We start from the raw sequence: 17,324 nt of genomic DNA on the forward strand, positions 1-17,324 counted from the left end.
TTTTCCTTCTTCTTCACCTTTCTTCTTACTTCTCCTTTGCTCTTCCATCTCTTTCCTTCTCCCTCTTTGCTTTTCTTTTCTCTCATCTTCTTTTTTCTTCTATCTCTCATAGTCGATGGAATTTTGAGTCATATATTTGTGGCATTTGGCTTTGGATCTGTTGATGGTTGGTGATGATTAGTGGGTTAGCTTTGGATTGGGGCTATTTTGAAGGATTATTGGTGGATTGCTTTGGATTGAGGACTCATAAACGAGCGGTTCGCGAGCTGAATTCGAGCTCAAAATATTTAACGAACTCAAGCTTCAAGCCTGGTTTTCAAAGCTCGTCGAACCCAAGCTCGAGCTCGAGCTTGTTAAATTTTCACAAGCCAAGCTTCGAACACCGTAGTGTTCGGCTCGGCTCGGATAGTATACAGCACTAGTGCCAAAACCGGTTTGACCGAAAACAGAAACAGCACGAGGGTAGTCAGATTATTACTTGCATGGGTGCATTAGCTTGTGGTAGTGGTACTTCCAAAATATAATACTAGAGTTTGATAGGTGGCTATTTGACTTGATTTTTGCAATGGCATCAATTTGAAATTTCAAACCAAAAAAGAGTTCATCACAGTCCACTAGAAGACCTGAATAGAAAATACAAAACAAAAAAAATCAAAATGTAGCATGTACCACCCACATCAAGGTACGTAATTTTACTTATGCCCTAATCCCTTAGTTGGATTTCTTTGAAGTTATCTTAGACAAATGTGAAGAAAATTCCTTAAAACTTCATTAGGGGTAAAATAGTCTTTTCACTCCTAATTAGTTGAAAAAGTGGGAAGTGAAAGGAAGCAAAATAATGTGAAGAAGATAATAAAAATAAGAGTATTTAGTAATTGATTAAAGGACATAAATAGAATTTCATAGAAAGTTGATACAACACGCGAAGTGCTGGTGTATAACAGGAAGCGTGGGAAGAAGCACCAGGGGATCAACCGCGATAAAGGAAGCAACTAAAGTGTGAAGAGTGTGAAGTGAAGAAAAAGGTAGAGTGGATAGGTGTCAAAAGATAAGTGGTGGAGGTTAAATTCTGTTAAGGGAAGAAATGAATAAAAGGAGCAGCAGAGGATGAAAAAGGGAATCGAGAAAGAAGTTAGTAAAAGGGGAGGTAATTGGCCCTCGAAGTCCAGCATATCAGTTTCCATTGTTTCCATTGTTTTGTTATTTGAATTCTTGTAGATCTGAGGTTGAGATATAGTCCATAGTTGAGTGTAATTCTGAACTTCTCAATACAATACATACTCTGTGATTCTGAATGTTACTGGGTGATTATATTGAACTGTGGAATACATCTAGTGTTAGTGTTTGTGTGTGTGATTGAGTAAGAAATCTGGGTAGGTTTGCAACAAATTGGTATCAAAGCAGGTGTGTGGGTTATGATAGCAACGAGAATGGAATCTAGACTTGATAATGTGGAACGGGAGGTGACGAAATTAGGTGTGGATATGGGGACTGTTCGCGAATGCATGGTAGAGATATAGAGTTGGATTAGGAGAAAGGATGAAGAAGAAGCTGGACGTGGGGAATAGAATTCATCCAGAAACTTGAGAAATCAGGAGGGGGAAAATCAAAACAGAGCAAGTGGATCAAGGAGTTTGGGACAAAGTCAGAGTGACTTGGGAGGAAGGAAACTGGAATTACCCATTTTCGTGGGTGAGGATCCTTACGGGTGGATCTTTAAAATTGAAAGGTATTTCACTCTGAATGAAATTCCTGATGAAGGTAAGCTAACAGTTGCGGCAGTGTGTATGGAAGGGGAAGCCATTAACTGGTATCAATGGATGGAAGTCAGGGCCCCGGTAACGTCGTGGCCATCGTTCAAACTTGCTCTAATTCAGAGATTTAGCGGATCTCAAGAGAGTAACCCTTATGAAACTCTCATGGCCATGAAACAAAATAGTACAGTTGCGGATTACAGACGAAGATTCAAAGCTGTAGCTGCTTTGCTGGTGAAAGAGAAAGAAGAGATCCTAAACGCTGCGTTTTTTAATGGTCTGAAGGCAGAAATTCGGGCTGAATTGAGGTTGATCCAGCCCACTTCTCTTCTCCAAACAATAGAGAGAGCCCACAGAGTAGAGGAACGTAATTGGGCCTTAGAGGAGATTAAGGCTGGTCCAGCAAAAACCAATAGGTGAATGGCCTGGATTAAATGTCGGGTCAAGCAATTTTGGACCCAAGAGCTTTAACCCAATATCAACCCGACCCGGAGATTCACTAAAAGCCCCAATTTCGACTGAATCCCTAAAATCAAATTCCTTCTCAAACTCATTCTCACATTCGGGGCGACGAAACGCAGAGGGTGCTGCCGTGGGTTCATCGGTGAATTCCTCTCCTTGTGATTACACATCTACAACCTTCAGATCCTTCGATAGAACTCACCCACCGCGACGCGAATATCCTTTTCGAAAAATGACAGAGGTCGAAATACAACGAAAAAGAGAAAAAGGGTTATGCTTCAAGTGTGATGGGAAGTATTTCTTTGGCCATAAGTGTGGTGAGAAGCAGTTTCAAGTAATCCTAGTTAATGAAGAAGAAGAAGATTTGGATCCAGGTGACGTGGAAATCAGTTAAAGAGCGACGAAAGAACAAAGCCAAGGTAATGTTGAACTTTCCCTTAGCTCGGTTATGGGAATCAATGGCCCAAAAACGATGAAGTTGAAGGGAAGTATTATGGGTCAAGAGGTTATTATCTTGATTGACAGTGGGGCTTCCCACAATTTCATTAACAGAGAGATTGTAGAGAAGTTGGGTATTGCTGTAGAGCGAACATAGGCGTTTGGGGTGAGAGTTGGAGATGGGTATAAAGTACGGAGTGAGGGAGAGTGTAAGGCAGTGTGTTTGGAAGTCTAGAGTGTGCGAATAATTCAAGATTTTTTTCCTTTTGACATGAGTAGTGCAGATGTGGTGCTAGGCATGACATGGTTAGAAACATTAGGGGAGACTACGATGAATTGGAGTAAGCAGGTGATAAAGTTTAAATTAGGTGAGGAAAAGGTGACACTTATAGAGGACCCCGCACTTAGTAAAACAATGGTCTCCTTGAAAGCCATGATCATAACGTTGAGGAGTGAAGGCACTGGATACATGGTGGAATTTGGGCAATTGCAAAAACAGTCAGATGAGGAGGCCAATGTCAGTAGTAGGCTGATTCTAATGTTAGAAAAATTCCGATCTGTATTTGAGCCTCTGCCAGAATTGCCCCTAGTAGACCCCAGGATCATGCCATTCGTTTAATACCCAATGCCCAACCCCCAAACCTTAGGCCTTATAGATATCCGTATTACCAAAAAAAAAAAACAAAATTGAGACGATCATTGGGGAGATGTTAGCTTCGGGGATTATTAAGCCTAGTATCAGCCCTTTCTCCAGTCCTGTGTTGTTGGTTAAGAAAAAGGATGGTGGCTGGCGGTTTTGTGTAGATTATAAGGCACTCAACAAACTGACCATTCCTGACAGATTTCCCATTCTAGCCATTGATGAATTGTTCGACGAACTCGGGGGAGCTGAGGTATTCTCCAAGCTGGACTTAAGCAACCTCAGATCTATAAGAATACAAATAACAAAACAATGGAAACTAATATGCTGGACTTCGAGGGCCAGCTACCTCCCCTTTTACTAACTTCTTTCTCAATTCCCTTTTTCATCCTCTACTGCTCCTTTTATTCATTTCTTCCCTTAACAGAATTTAATCCTCCACCACTTATCTTTTGCCACCTGTCCACTTAACCTTTTTCTTCACTTCACACTCTTCACATTTTAGTTGCTTCCTTTATCACGGTTGATTCCTTGGTGCTTCTTCCCACGCTTCCTGTTATACACCAGCACTTCGCGTGTTGTATCAATACCCTCCCGAAGGAGAGCCACCTTATCCTCAAGGTGGAATGAAGGGAATTGCAGATTCAGGGTGTCATATTCTTCCCAAGTATTCTCATGGTGGGATAACCCCTTCCACTTAACAAGAACTTCCCTTTGACCGTTGAGTAACCTGCGAAGTTTAAGCAATTCCTCCGGTTCAACAACCAAGACCAGGTCCTTATTCAGTGAATCCGAGAGGGGCTGAATATGTGGTGATGGAAAATTGGCCTTCTTGAGTTGAGACACATGAAATACATTATGGATACGGGCAGTTTCTAGTAGATCTAACTTGTAAGCGGCTAATCCAATTTTCTCAAGGACTTGGAAATGACCATAAAACCTGGGACTTAGCTTTTCATTGCAGCATGCAGCTAGAGATTTCAGACGGTAGGGTTGTAGCTTCAGGTAGGCAGATTCTCCCACTTCAAACTGGACATCCCTTCTCTTCTCATTGGCAAAACTTTTCATGCGGTTTTGAGCTTTGTGCAAATTCTCCTTAAGCTCAAGTAAAATGTTGTTGCGGGTCTGTATTTGTTAATTAACTTCATCCACCGAGGAACTGTGGTCTGTGTATTTCAGTAATGCTGGAGGGTCTCTTCCGTATAAAGCTTTGAAGGGACTCATACCCGTGGAACTGCTATATGTAGTGTTGAACCAGAATTCAGCCCACGGAATCTAGTGAGGCCACTGCCAAGGCTGATTTCCCACAAAACAGCGGAGGTAAGTTTCCAAACACCTGTTAACAACCTCCGCTTATCCATCCATCTGCGGATGATAAGCCGAGCTCATATGAAGCTTAGTTCCAGCCTGCTTGAACAATTCGTCCCAAAAATGGCTCATGAACACACAATCGCGATCCAACACAATCGTTCTTGGAAACCCGTGGAGCTTTACTACATCTTTAATGAATGTTGTTGCTTCCTCCTTTGCTATAAAAGGGTGCTTGAGTGTGAGGAAATGGCTATATTTAGTGAGTCTGTCAACTACCACCAGGATAGTATCCACATTATGTACTTTTGGGAGTCCCACTATAAAATCCATAGAAATGTCTTCTCAAACCTGAATTGGAATCGGGGGAGGCTGTAATAATCCAGCTGGTCGTAATGTTTCATATTTATTCTGTTGACACACACTGCAAGAGTTCACATATGTCTGGATGTCCCTCTTCATTCCATCCCAATAAAACACATTCATCAGCCTTTTGTAAGTTTTGAAAAATCCAGAGTGACCTCCAATCGGGGATGAGTGGAAGTCATGCAAGAGTGTTTGAATATGTAAAAAGGGAGGTAGCTGGCCCTCGAAGTCCAGCATATCAGTTTCCATTGCTTCCATTGTTTTGTTATTTGAATTCTTGTAGATCTGAGGTTGAGATATAGTCCATAGTTGAGTGTAATTTTGAACTTCTCAATACAATACATACTCTGTGATTCTGAATGTTACTGGGTGATTATATTGAACTGTGGAATACATCTAGTGTTAATGTTTGTGTGTGTGATTGAGTAAGAAATCTGGGTAGGTTCGCAACAAATGTGTAAGGGCAAAATGGGAATACATGCTTATATTATTTGATATAAGGTTTAATTTGAAGAAACCCTAACCAAATGCAGCCCTTGTTCACTCCATGTTCTCCTCCTCATTTTCTCTCAATTTTTTTCACTAAATTTCAAAGGGAAATCATAGGATTTGGCTTGAATTTTTATAGATTTTCAATCCTAAAGCATCCTAAGATAAGATTCTAGCAAAAGGAGTGTGATTAAACTTTAAAGTTTTAAATTCTTATGGTTTTTATATGATCTAAGTCCTAGAGGAAGAGATTTAGAGCAAAAGGGAAGTGATCTCATATATTCAAGGTAAGTAAACCTAATTTTGAACTTGATTTGAACAAGACTTGTGTTGAATGAATTTTTGCATGTTTCGATATGATGCTATGTGAGAGTTATTGGCTGTTTTTTATGTTTAATGATGTGTAATTTCCAGCCATGAGAAATAGTGTATGGTTATGTGATGATTTAGTAAAGTTATGAAAAAATTAGTGTTGAAATTTTTGAAGTGTAGAGAATTGTTGAAAATGGACAGGTTTGATACTAAATTTAGTGAGTTTTTGGCTCACAATTTGGTTGAATTAGAGAGTTTTGGAAGTGTAGCCAATATGGTAGTTTCATTTGTATATGAAGTGTTTGATGAAAATCCAAAGAGAAATTGCATGCATGAGTTGGCTAAACCCTAATGAAGAAAGAGTTAGAGAAAGGCAATAATTGAAGTTTGATGATAATCAATGGAATTAGTTGTGTCATGGATTTTTAACATATTATATGTTTTCACAGGGGAGAATGATTAGGAATTAGTAAGTGGAGGTAAATAAGTATGGAAAAACCTTAAAGTAGGCATGTTAACATGGTTACTCTGTCAAATTTGTGGCCTTCCAAGTGATTTTTGGGTATCTTACCTATCGAACTAAGTTGAGAACTAAACATAAAAGTTGTAACGCTTTCTCTAAGCTTTAAAATGAGACCAAGACCATAGCAATCCGATGTGTATAACTCAAGATATGCCTTCTTGAATATGATGTGTGCAGAATGACTACATCAAAAGTGCTTCTACTTTATTAGTTTATTTTTAGTCTAATAATCTATGATTAATTCCAAGTATAAAAATGATGCTTAAAGGGTTAGGAAGCATATTTGAATGAGTGGTTTTTGTGATTATTTAATGATTGTATGAACATATATATTTGATGTGATGAATGACCATTAAGGCTATGTGTAATATGTTATATATTACCTAAGTATGAGCTTGTGTATGTATAAACAAGCCTAAGGATGATATGTTTCTATGAATTTGTTATGCATCACCGAAATGGTCATGATGAAATAATATGTTCATATATGGAAAGTGTATGTTTTTAAAGAATGCAAGTGCAGAATTTCCATAGCTTGGAAATTCATGTTAAAATGTGTATAGTATCTCTTTCTATTCTCTTTCTATAGCATGCTATAATATAAGGTTTTTGCCATGCGAAACCCATGAGTGACAGAGATGCCCACATACACGCCACCACGAGCGAGCTGCATCAGCAGAGAGATATAGTATTTGTACAGTCTGTGAGTAATGTATGTAGATGAGGACTGTACCCAACAGAGCATACCTACATGCACGCCGCCACGAGCAAGCGGCCACAGCAGAGAGTTACCGTACTTGTACAGTCCGTGAGTAGTGTATGTAGATAAGGACTGCACCCACTCACATGGCCAGAGTTCCAAATCCATGCATCAACCCAGTCCGATCGGCAAATCAGAAAGAAGAAAGAAAAGAAAGAGATACAACATAAGAGATAGAGAAATAGAAAAGAAAAGAAAAGAAATTTCTTTTCTCAGGAAAGTTTATTATTCTGCATATGTATTGTGCTACTTACATGATTCTGTATTTTTATGTGCTCGACAATGTATAGTTTTATTCATTGTCTTTGCACGTTAGTAAGTAGCAAATCAGAGTATCAAAAAAGAACGCAGAATATCAGAAAAGAACGCAGAATACCAGAAAGAAATGAAGAATATTAGCAAAGAATAAATTGAGAAAAGGAAAATCAGAACATGAGTAACGGAGGAAGAACAGTCATGCAGTTTGGTTTACTTACTGAGCAATTAGTGCTCACTCCTTTATTTTACTATTTTGCAGGTACTAGATGATTTACGACCAGGTGGGACGTCAAGAAGCGGAGGAGTTTGGCGACACTTAGAAGCACTTTTGAGGAGTCATTCTGCACACATCATATTCAAGAAGGCATTTCTCAAGTTATACAGATCGGATTGCTATGGTCTTGGTCTCATTTTAAAGCTTAGAGAAAGCGCTACAACTTTTATGTTTAGTTCCCAACCCAGTTTGATAGGTAAGATGCCAAAAAACCACTCAGAAGGCCACGGATTTGACAGGGCAACCATGGTAACATGCCTACTTTAAGGCTTTTCCATACCTATTTACCTCCACTTACTCCCTAACCTTTCTTAATCATTCTCCCCTGTGAAAACATGTAATATGTTAAAAACCCATGACACAACTAATTCCATTGATTATCATCAAACTTCAATTCTTGCCTTTCTCTAACCATTTCTTCATTAGGATTTAACTAACTCATGCATGCAATTTCTCTTTGGATTTTCATCAAACATTTCATATGCACATACAACTACCATGTTGGCTATACTTCCACAACTCTCTAATTCAACCAAATTGTGAGCCAAAAACTCACTAAATTTAGTATCAAACCTATCCATTTTCAACAATTCTCTATACTTCAAAAATTTCAACACTAATTCTTCAATAACTTCACTAAATCATCACATAACCATACACTACTTCTCATGGCTGGAAATTACACATCATTAAACATCAAAAACAGCCAATAACTCTCTCATACCATCATATCCAAATATGCAAAAATTCATTCAACACAAGTCTTACTCAAATCAAGTTCAAAATTAGGTTTACTTACCTTGAATATATGAGATCACTTCCCTTTTGCTCTAAATCTTTTCCTCTTGGACCTAGATCATATAAAAACCATAAGAATTTAAAACTTTAAAGTTTAATCACACTCTTTTTGTTAGAATCTTACCTTAGGATACTTTAGGATTGAAAATCTATAAAAATCCAAGCCAAATCCTATGATTTCCCTTTGAAATTTAGTGAAGAAAATTGAGAGAAAATGAGGAGAAGATGGCGTGAACAAGGGCTGCACTTTAGTTAAGGTCTCTTCAAATTAAACCTTCTATCAAATAATATAAGCATGTATTCCCATTTTGCCCTTACACTTTCTATGAAATTTCATCTATGTCCTTTAGTCAATTACTAAAATACCCTCATTTTTATTATCTTCTGCACATTATTTTGCTTCCTTTCACTTCTCACTTTTTCAACTAATTAGGAGTGAAAATACCATTTTACCTCTAATGAAGTTTTAAGGAATTTTCTTCACATTTGTGTAAAGCAACTTCAAAGAAATCCAGCTAAGGGTATTAAGGCATAAGTAAAATTATGTACCTTGATGTGGGTGTTACAAGTCTCCCCCCTTTAAAAGAATTTCGTCCTCGAAATTCAAATGAACAACTCAGGATAGCGGTTACGTACATCTTGCTCCACTTCCCATGTAGCTTCTTCCACTGTATGATTCCTTCATAGAACTTTTACTAAGGGAATACTCTTATTTCGGAGCTCTTTAACTTTTCTGTCTAGTATCTGAACTAGGCGCTCCTCGTAAACAAGATTCTCCTCTAATTCCACTTTTTCTGCTTTCAATATATGGAAGGGATCACTGACATATCTTCAAAGCATTGATACATGAAAAACATTGTGCACTCTATCCATATTTGGTGGTAGCGCTAATTTGTAAGCTACCTTTCCCACTCGTTTTAACACTTCAAAGGGGCCAATGTATCTAGGGGCAAGTTTTCCTTTACCACCAAACCACATTACCCGCTTGTAGGGGGAAATCTTAATAAACACTCTTATCACCCACTTCAAATTCTACATTCTTTCTTTTTAAATCCGCATAACTCTTTTGTCTGTCTTGAGCTTGCTTCATTCTGTTCTTGATCACCTTAATATCTTCCATCATTTTCTGAGTTATCTCCAGTCCAAGAGTTGCATTCAAAACTTCTTTCTCTCCCACTTCGTCCTAGTATACTGGAGATCTACATTGTCTACCATATAGAGCTTCATAAGGAGTCATCCTAATTGTAGATTGATAACTGTTATTATAAGCAAACTCTATCAATGATAGCATCTCATGCCAGATCGTTTTACAATCCATACAACACACTCTTAGCATGTCCTCAAACACCTGATTGGTCTCTCAGTTTGGCCATCTGTCTGTGGGTGGTAAGTTGTACTAAATGCTAACCTGGTACCCAAGTTTCTCTGTAGATTAGTCTAGAAAGCTAAAATAAATCTGAAATCTCTATCTGATACTATTGTCTTAGGCACCCCATGCAATCTAACTATCTCTCTGATGTAGATCTGAGCCAACTGATCTAAGGTGGTACTGTCTTTTACTGGAAGAAAATGCACTGATTTGGTTAATCTGTCTACTATCACCACTCGTCGATAGCTTGCTTTTCTTTAATCTCTTCCAATATAGTAGATTGAATTTCTAACCTGACAATTCTTCTTGGTACCACCTCTATCTGTTCCTTGAGAAATTCTTTCAGTAGTTCTTTCTGCACTGTGAGCTGAGACAAAAAGGCTTTTCTACTCAAGGCATCAGCTATCACATTGGCTTTTCCAAACTGATACTTAATTTCACAATCATAATCTTTTACTAGCTTCAACCATCTCCTTTGTCTCATATTCAACTCCTTTTGGGTGAAGAAATACTTTAAACTTTTATGATCAGTATAAATATTACTCTTTGCCCCATACAAGTAATGTCTCCATATCTTTAATGCAAAGACTAAGACTGCTAATTCTAAATCATATGTAGGGTATCTTGTCTCATACTCTTTCAACTGTTGGGAAGCATAAGCTATTACCCTACCCAACTGCATTAACATAGCACCAAGTCCCTAAAATGAGGCATTTGTATAAATATCATAGTCTATACCCCCCTATGGTAATGTTAGAATAGGAGCTGTGGTGAGTCTTTCTTTTAACTCTTGAAATCTCTCTTCACACACATCTAACCATATGAAAGGAGTTATCTATTTGGTAAGAGCTGTAAGCGGCTTAGCCAATTGGGCAAATCCTGCTACAAACCGCTTGTAATAACCTGCAAGCCCTAAGAAACTTCTAACCTCTTTCACTGTCTTCGGCCTTTGCCACTTTAAGATTGCCTTTATCTTGCTGAGATCTACTAACACACCTTCTTTTGAGACAATGTAGCCCAAAAAGATAACTTGATCCAACCATGACTCACATTTAGAAAATTTGGCAAACAACTTCTTATCTCTCAATCGCTACAGCATAAATCTCAGATGCTCTTCATGCTCTTCTCTTGTCTTAGAATAAACCAGGATGTCATCAATAAACACCACTATAAATCGATCAAGACAGTCATGAAACACCCGGTTCATCAAGTCCATAAAGACTATTAGGGCATTGGTTAACCCAAAAGGCATCACCACAAACTCATAATGCCCATATCTGGTCCGAAATGCAGTCTTGGCGGTATCTTGTTGTGCAACTCTTGATGATGACCCGACCTCAGATCAATCTTTGAAAACACTACGACTCCTTTAAGCTGATCAAATAAATCATCTATGTGAGGTAACATGTATTTATTCTTCACTGTCATTTTATTCAACTCTCTGTAATCTATACATATTCGTAGCGACCCATCTTTCTTCTTTACAAATAGAATCGGAGCACCCTAGGGAGAATGGCTAGGTCAAATAAAACTCTTGTCTAGGAGTTCTTGGACTTGCTTTTTCAAATCCTGGAGTTCGGCTACGGCCATACGATAAGGGGCTTTAGAAATTGGTGCTATCCCTAGTGCCAACTCAATGCTAAACTTCGTTTCTCTTTCTGGAGGTAAACCTGACAAATCATCCGAAAATACATCTGGGAACTCCCGGACTACTGGCACATTCTGGATCTTTGATCGAGGGAACTCACTACTTTGCACCACCTGGGCAATATACCCGGAGCACACTTTTCTTAAAATCTTTCTGGCTTTTACACTACTAATTAACATACTAAGTTAATGGCTCTCTCTGAAACTAAACTTATCGCCGTCATCAAGATCAAATCTTGCTTTCTTCTTTCGACAATCAATTTCTACTTTATATCTCCCTAGGAAATCCATGCCCAAAATAACATCAAAGTCGAGCATGTCAAACACAATAAAATATACTGGCAACATTCTTCCATGGATCACTATAGACTCCCCTAGAAGCATCTCCCGAGTTACCACACTATCACCATCTAGCAATTCTATCTTAATGGGTTGATCTACTGTAATAGGTTTCAAACTCAAATCTCTCTACAATCCCATGTGTAATAAATGAGTGTGTTTTTCTAAAATTGGGGAAACTCAATAGTCCTTGGCCGTTTATTCTTCCTGTCCCTCATGTTTCTCTTTGACTAAAATCTTTTCTTATTCTTCCCTTCTCTATTGCTGAAGGTATCAAACCTGTCTCTTTGTGGAGCAAGAGGTGGACTACTAGGCATTGCTGCTAATGGAGTCAATGGAGTTAACTTATTCACAAATACTTTCGCTCGTAAAGCTCGTTCCAAAGCCTCACTATAAGTTTGAGGAGGCTGGGCACCTACCATCACATCTCGAGCTATTTCTGGATTCAGCCCATGCACAAACTTGTTCATCCTCAATTCTGGAGTGCTCACTATACCTGGTGCAAACCTTGCCAAGGAATTAAATCTAATAGAGTATTCTTTCACTAAACTGATTCCCTGACGTAGGCTAATAAATTCCTGTATCTTTTCATGCATTCTGTCAGTTGTCCTATATTTTGCCTCAAAAAGTCGTCTGAAATCTCCCCAAGTCACAGTGGGTACATCATAAGTCTCCTTCATCAGCTTCCACCATATTCGGGCATCACTCTTAAACAAGAAACTCGCATACCGGATCTTCTCCCAATCTGTCATAGGAAAAAGTGTTATCATATGCTCCACAGATCTAATCCATTCTTCTGCCATTATTGGGTCAGTCGTACCTCTAAATTCTGACGGCTGATGTTGACTAGGTAACCCATAAATGGGCTCAAGACGACTCTGTACTATCAGAGGTACCGACCTTTCTCTCTCCCCTCTAGTGATCAGTACAACAACTAAGGTCTCAACTCTCTCCGATATAGGTCTCCCTTGGCTCTCTGCCAATACCTGCTGAATAATGGTACGAATCCTCGCCTTATCGAGGATAGGGGAGTAGATTCGAACGGGTTGGATGGCTCACCCATACTCGATGCATTCTTCTTACCGGATCGAGTCGTCCGTCTCATCTTAAAACACATATCACCAATACTATTAGTCAGCTGATAAACATATATATTTGATGTAATGAATGACTGTGGAGGCTATGTGTAATATGTTATATATTACCTAAGTATGAGCTTGTGTATGTATAAATAAGCCTAAAGATGATATGTTTCTATGAATTTGTTATGCATCCGCAAAATGGTCATAATGAAATGATATGTTCATATATGGAAAGTGTATGTTTTTAAAGAATGCAAGTGTAGAATTTCCATAGCTTAGAAATTCATGTTAAAATGTGTATAGTACAGTATCTCTTTCTATTCTCTTTCTATAGCATGCTATGATATAAGGTTTTTGCGATGCGGAACCCATGAGTGACAGAGATGCCCACATACACGCCACCACGAGCAAGCGGCACAAGCATAGAGATATTGTATTTGTACAGTCTATGAATAGTGTATGTGGATGAAGACTGTACCCAGCAGAGCATACCTACATGCACGCCGCCACGAGCGAGCGGCCACAACAGAGAGATACCGTACTTGTATAGTCCGTGAGTAATGCATGTAGATGAAGACTATACTCACTCACATGACCAGGGTTCTAAATCCATGCATCAACTTAGTCCGATCGGCAAATCAGAAAGAAGAAAGAAAAGAAAGAGATACAACATAAGAGAAACATAAACAGAAAAGAAAAGAAAGTTCTTTTCTTAGGAAAGTTTATTATTCTGTATATGTATTATGCTACTTACATGATTCAGTATTTTTATGTGCTCGACGATATACAGTTTTATTCATTGTCTTTGCACATTGGTAAGTAGCAAATCAAAGTATTAAAAAAGAATGTAGAATATCATAAAAGAACGCAGAATACCAGAAAGGAATGAAGAATATTAGCAAAGCATAAAGTGAGAAAAATAAAATAAGAATATGAGTAACGGAGGAAGAACAGTCATACAGTTTGGTTTACTTACTGAGCAATTAGTGCTCACTCCGTTATTTTACTGTTTTGCAGGTACTAGATGATTTACGACTAGGTGGGGCGTCAAGAAGCGGAGGAGTTTAACGGCATTGTTCAAGATTACCTTATACTTACTAAAGTATATTAGTATTTTGTATATATATTTATATGAATTAAAAATTAGAATTTTCGGATTTTGCATTATTTATATATGTTTATAAAAGTTATTTAATGGATTTTATCTTATATTTCTCAAAGAATTACTAGTTATACAGTATATTACATAGCATAAGTGATTGCATATCAACTAGCAGTCCTACCATCAGTATTTCATAATTTCAGCCAAACAATGAGATTCCCAACAAAGTTGTAGCATGTGTCCATGAAAGATCCAATAGTAAAACATCAACTATAATACATTGAAGTGCAAATTGCAGAACAAATATAAGCCAAATATGGTGCATAACATGCAATCAATTAAAACAAATTCAAATTAACCAATTTCCTTCTTGAAAAATGGTCTTGTTACAAGCAGCTCTGAATGCAGAAATTTTTTACTGTCAAAGGAAGAATAATCCGATTCAAAAACGTGATTTTTCATTTTTATTTTTTTGTAGCTTTTGAGATTTAATTTAATATGATATTTGTCCACTTCAATCCCATATAACTTTAGTTCTTTACAAAGGGCATTCAACCGTGATATGATTAGATCTTTTCATCTTTTTTTCAAATGCGCTTTCCATTAATACACTAATAAAAGAATAAGACCAAGGATATAACTATTACAAGTTCATATTAATTCTAGCCTAAAATTTTAATACAATACTATTCAGCTCCATCCAACAAAGGTATCAGAGAAGCAAATTATGATATTTTTAATATGGCCATAACTTCATGCTTGAATGATTGTTCAACTTCAAGATCAAAACGAATCAGAGTTCAATTTTGTCCCCCAACAAATACGAGAAAAAGAAATTGGACGACAAACAAAAAACACAAGAATTAAAAAAGAGAGAAAGAGAGAGAGAGAGAAGGGTCTTACTTACCTAAGCAGGCGGCGGCGACGAAGAATAAGGAGCTTTTTTAAACGAACAGAGGACAGATGCAGAATTGCAGATGGAGAGAGAGAGATGTTAGGAAGGGTCGAAGTGGAACGTCGAACGGTCGAAGGTGGATTAGGTTTAGGGCTTCAGGCTTGTGCATTTTGTTTTTGGGCAATTTTTTTTTTTTTTTAATTTCCACGGGTACCCGCAGTATACCCGGCCCTGCAAAAATATGGGTCAGACCGGGTTCGGTGAATAAAAAAGGGTCCAAAATGATGGATCCATACTCTGTATTATTATTTTGACGGATACGGATACCGCGGGTATAGACCCGTTTTACCAGACCTGACTCAGAAGGGATTTGTTCCTTTAGTAACATAAATCGATACATAAACGAAACCCTTGTTTAGGATCACTGTCTTCTTCTATCTCTAAAATATGCGGTCACCGTCAAGAACATCAGGTATAAGCGATTAATGAGTGATTAACTATTCTTGTGACTTTTTATGTCATGAGTTTAGACTATTTACTTAATGGTTCTTAAGGGTTTTAGATAACAATGCTTATGATACTTGTTTTCTGTAATTGCTTATGCATCGATGGTTACACAAGTTAGTTTTCAGAGGTACCAAAAATCTAGGGCTAATGTCTCTTTTGTTTTTGATTAAATGGATCTTAATTTGATCATCTTTTTATATTAATTTTACGAAATTTCAACGTGTTTCTTTTTGATGGTTGATTCTGCAAGAACAATTTTGGGTAGAATATTGGATAATGGTTTTGAGCTTAGTAATTGAATAAGACAATAGGTTTGGGTTTTAATAAATGAATAATATTTTCAGCTGATTATGTTATAACTCTACAACTATGAAAAATATTGCAGGCACATTGGTGGAAATAGAGAATAATAGAAGATCCAATCAGGCAAGAAGGCTCCACTTTAAGAGATCATCATCATGGGCTGATCTTCCGCAAGAACTTCTTGAGATTATTTCTAGAAGTCTGAATATAGTAGACTATCAAAACCTTGGTCAAGTTTGCAGAAGCTGGAGATTGTTTTATTCAGAATTTAAGCAGAGTTTTTTGACATCTCATTCACCACTTATTGTTTATTCATCAGCACGAGCTAAGAAGTATTGCCATTTCTTTGACATAGCTACTCGAATGAAATACAAGACTAAGCTGCCTCGATATCTTTGCAACTTCAAGTTCTGTCTTGGTGTTTCAAGTGGATACTTAATCATGCTCTCTCTCAAGAAAAAAGATGTTTCAAGGGCTTTATGGGTTATAAATCCTTGTACAGGACATCAAATCCAATTCCCTTGCATGCCTCGGCCTCCTCATATTAATGATTGTCGTGACTCTGGCATCTTCCGTAGCATCTTTGCTTCCTTCGGATCTCAAGGTCAAGAATTTCTTATTATGATTCTTTATAAGCATGGCTCAAGCTTGCAGTTCTGTACTTCTAGAGATAACAAGTGGAAAGAATGCCATTATATTAACAAGGGTTGGAGTCTATTGGATATAGTTGTTTTTGATGGTAGGATATATGCTCTAGACAGTAACTTTCAGATTGGGATATTCAACCTGAGATCTTGTGATCTAAGGTTTTTGGAACTGAAATTTGCAGCTCGTTTGTGCAGTTATTATGATAAGTGGATTAGGTTGGTGACTTCAAATGATCAGCTATTTGTAGTTGATCCTCCTGTAGTTTACAGAATTGACTTGTCAAGGATGGAATGGGTGAAGGTGTATAATTTAGGTGATCAAGCTTTGTTTCATGGCTACGATGACATGATGTGTTCCAAGGTAATTAACCCATCAAAGTGGGGAGGACAAACCAATTACACATATGGTCTCTTTTTCGACTCCAAAAGATGTAGTTTATACTCATTTAATCGTGAGGAGCCACAAAATGCTATTGCTATTGATGTGTTACGGAATGGGGATTATAGTTGTTTTGCTTCTCCCAAAATATATTCTTGGTATTTTCTACACCAATCAAACGTTATTGATAATGTCAGGGATGATTAGTGGGGTGGTATGTGGAAGATTTTTAACTCAGACGAGGTAAGTGTGTGAACTTCTTTTTGAGTTATATGTTGTTTCTTCTTACTTTTATATGAATGTTTGCTGACTCTTTTGTATTTCCATTATCAGGTTTTTGTTGTTTCTCTGAATCTAGAAATCACAATATAATTTAGAGTATAGCTCTACTATTTTGCTTTGTTATCGATCATGAAACCTTGTTAAAATATTTAATAGGGAATCCAAAGAGGGAGACATTTACAATACTGGAAAAGAAGATTTCAGGGCAGTACACTTATCAGCAATATTCTTAATTCTTGCTGAGGTCAGTTTCCTGGAAATTCCGTTTTGGGCAATTAGATGTGTCAAAGTCAAACTGCCTCTATCTTATATATGCGTTGTAGGATAAAATCTTGCTATATCGTGCATTAATTCTCCTTGGTTGTAAACTTGGGAAACAGTCTCAGTGTC

The 17,324-nt window shown here is 37.6% G+C and overlaps 1 protein-coding gene across 1 annotated transcript; it reads left to right on the forward strand.

Annotated features, from left to right (window-relative positions):
* The first annotated feature begins 15,197 nt into the window (after positions 1–15,197).
* Positions 15,198–17,024, forward strand: LOC116143692. The gene is made up of 3 exons (XM_031429132.1): positions 15,198–15,288; positions 15,709–16,634; positions 16,986–17,024. The coding sequence occupies exons 1-3, from the start codon at positions 15,264–15,266 to the stop codon at positions 17,022–17,024; spliced, it is 990 nt and encodes a 329-aa protein (XP_031284992.1). The 5' UTR covers positions 15,198–15,263.
* The last annotated feature ends 300 nt before the right edge of the window (positions 17,025–17,324 follow it).

The sequence above is a fragment of the Pistacia vera genome, unplaced genomic scaffold (assembly GCF_008641045.1).
Source record: "Pistacia vera cultivar Batoury unplaced genomic scaffold, PisVer_v2 Contig432, whole genome shotgun sequence".
NCBI classification, from domain to species: Eukaryota; Viridiplantae; Streptophyta; class Magnoliopsida; order Sapindales; family Anacardiaceae; genus Pistacia; species Pistacia vera.

Excerpts from the sequence above, each read along its gene's own strand:
- LOC116143692 (XM_031429132.1), top strand. The coding sequence starts at position 15,264 with ATGCGGTCACCGTCAAGAACATCAG. Across the intron at positions 15,289-15,708 it reads GTCACCGTCAAGAACATCAG|GCACATTGGTGGAAATAGAG; the intron begins GTATAAGCGATT and ends AAAATATTGCAG. Across the intron at positions 16,635-16,985 it reads ATGACATGATGTGTTCCAAG|GTTTTTGTTGTTTCTCTGAA; the intron begins GTAATTAACCCA and ends TTCCATTATCAG.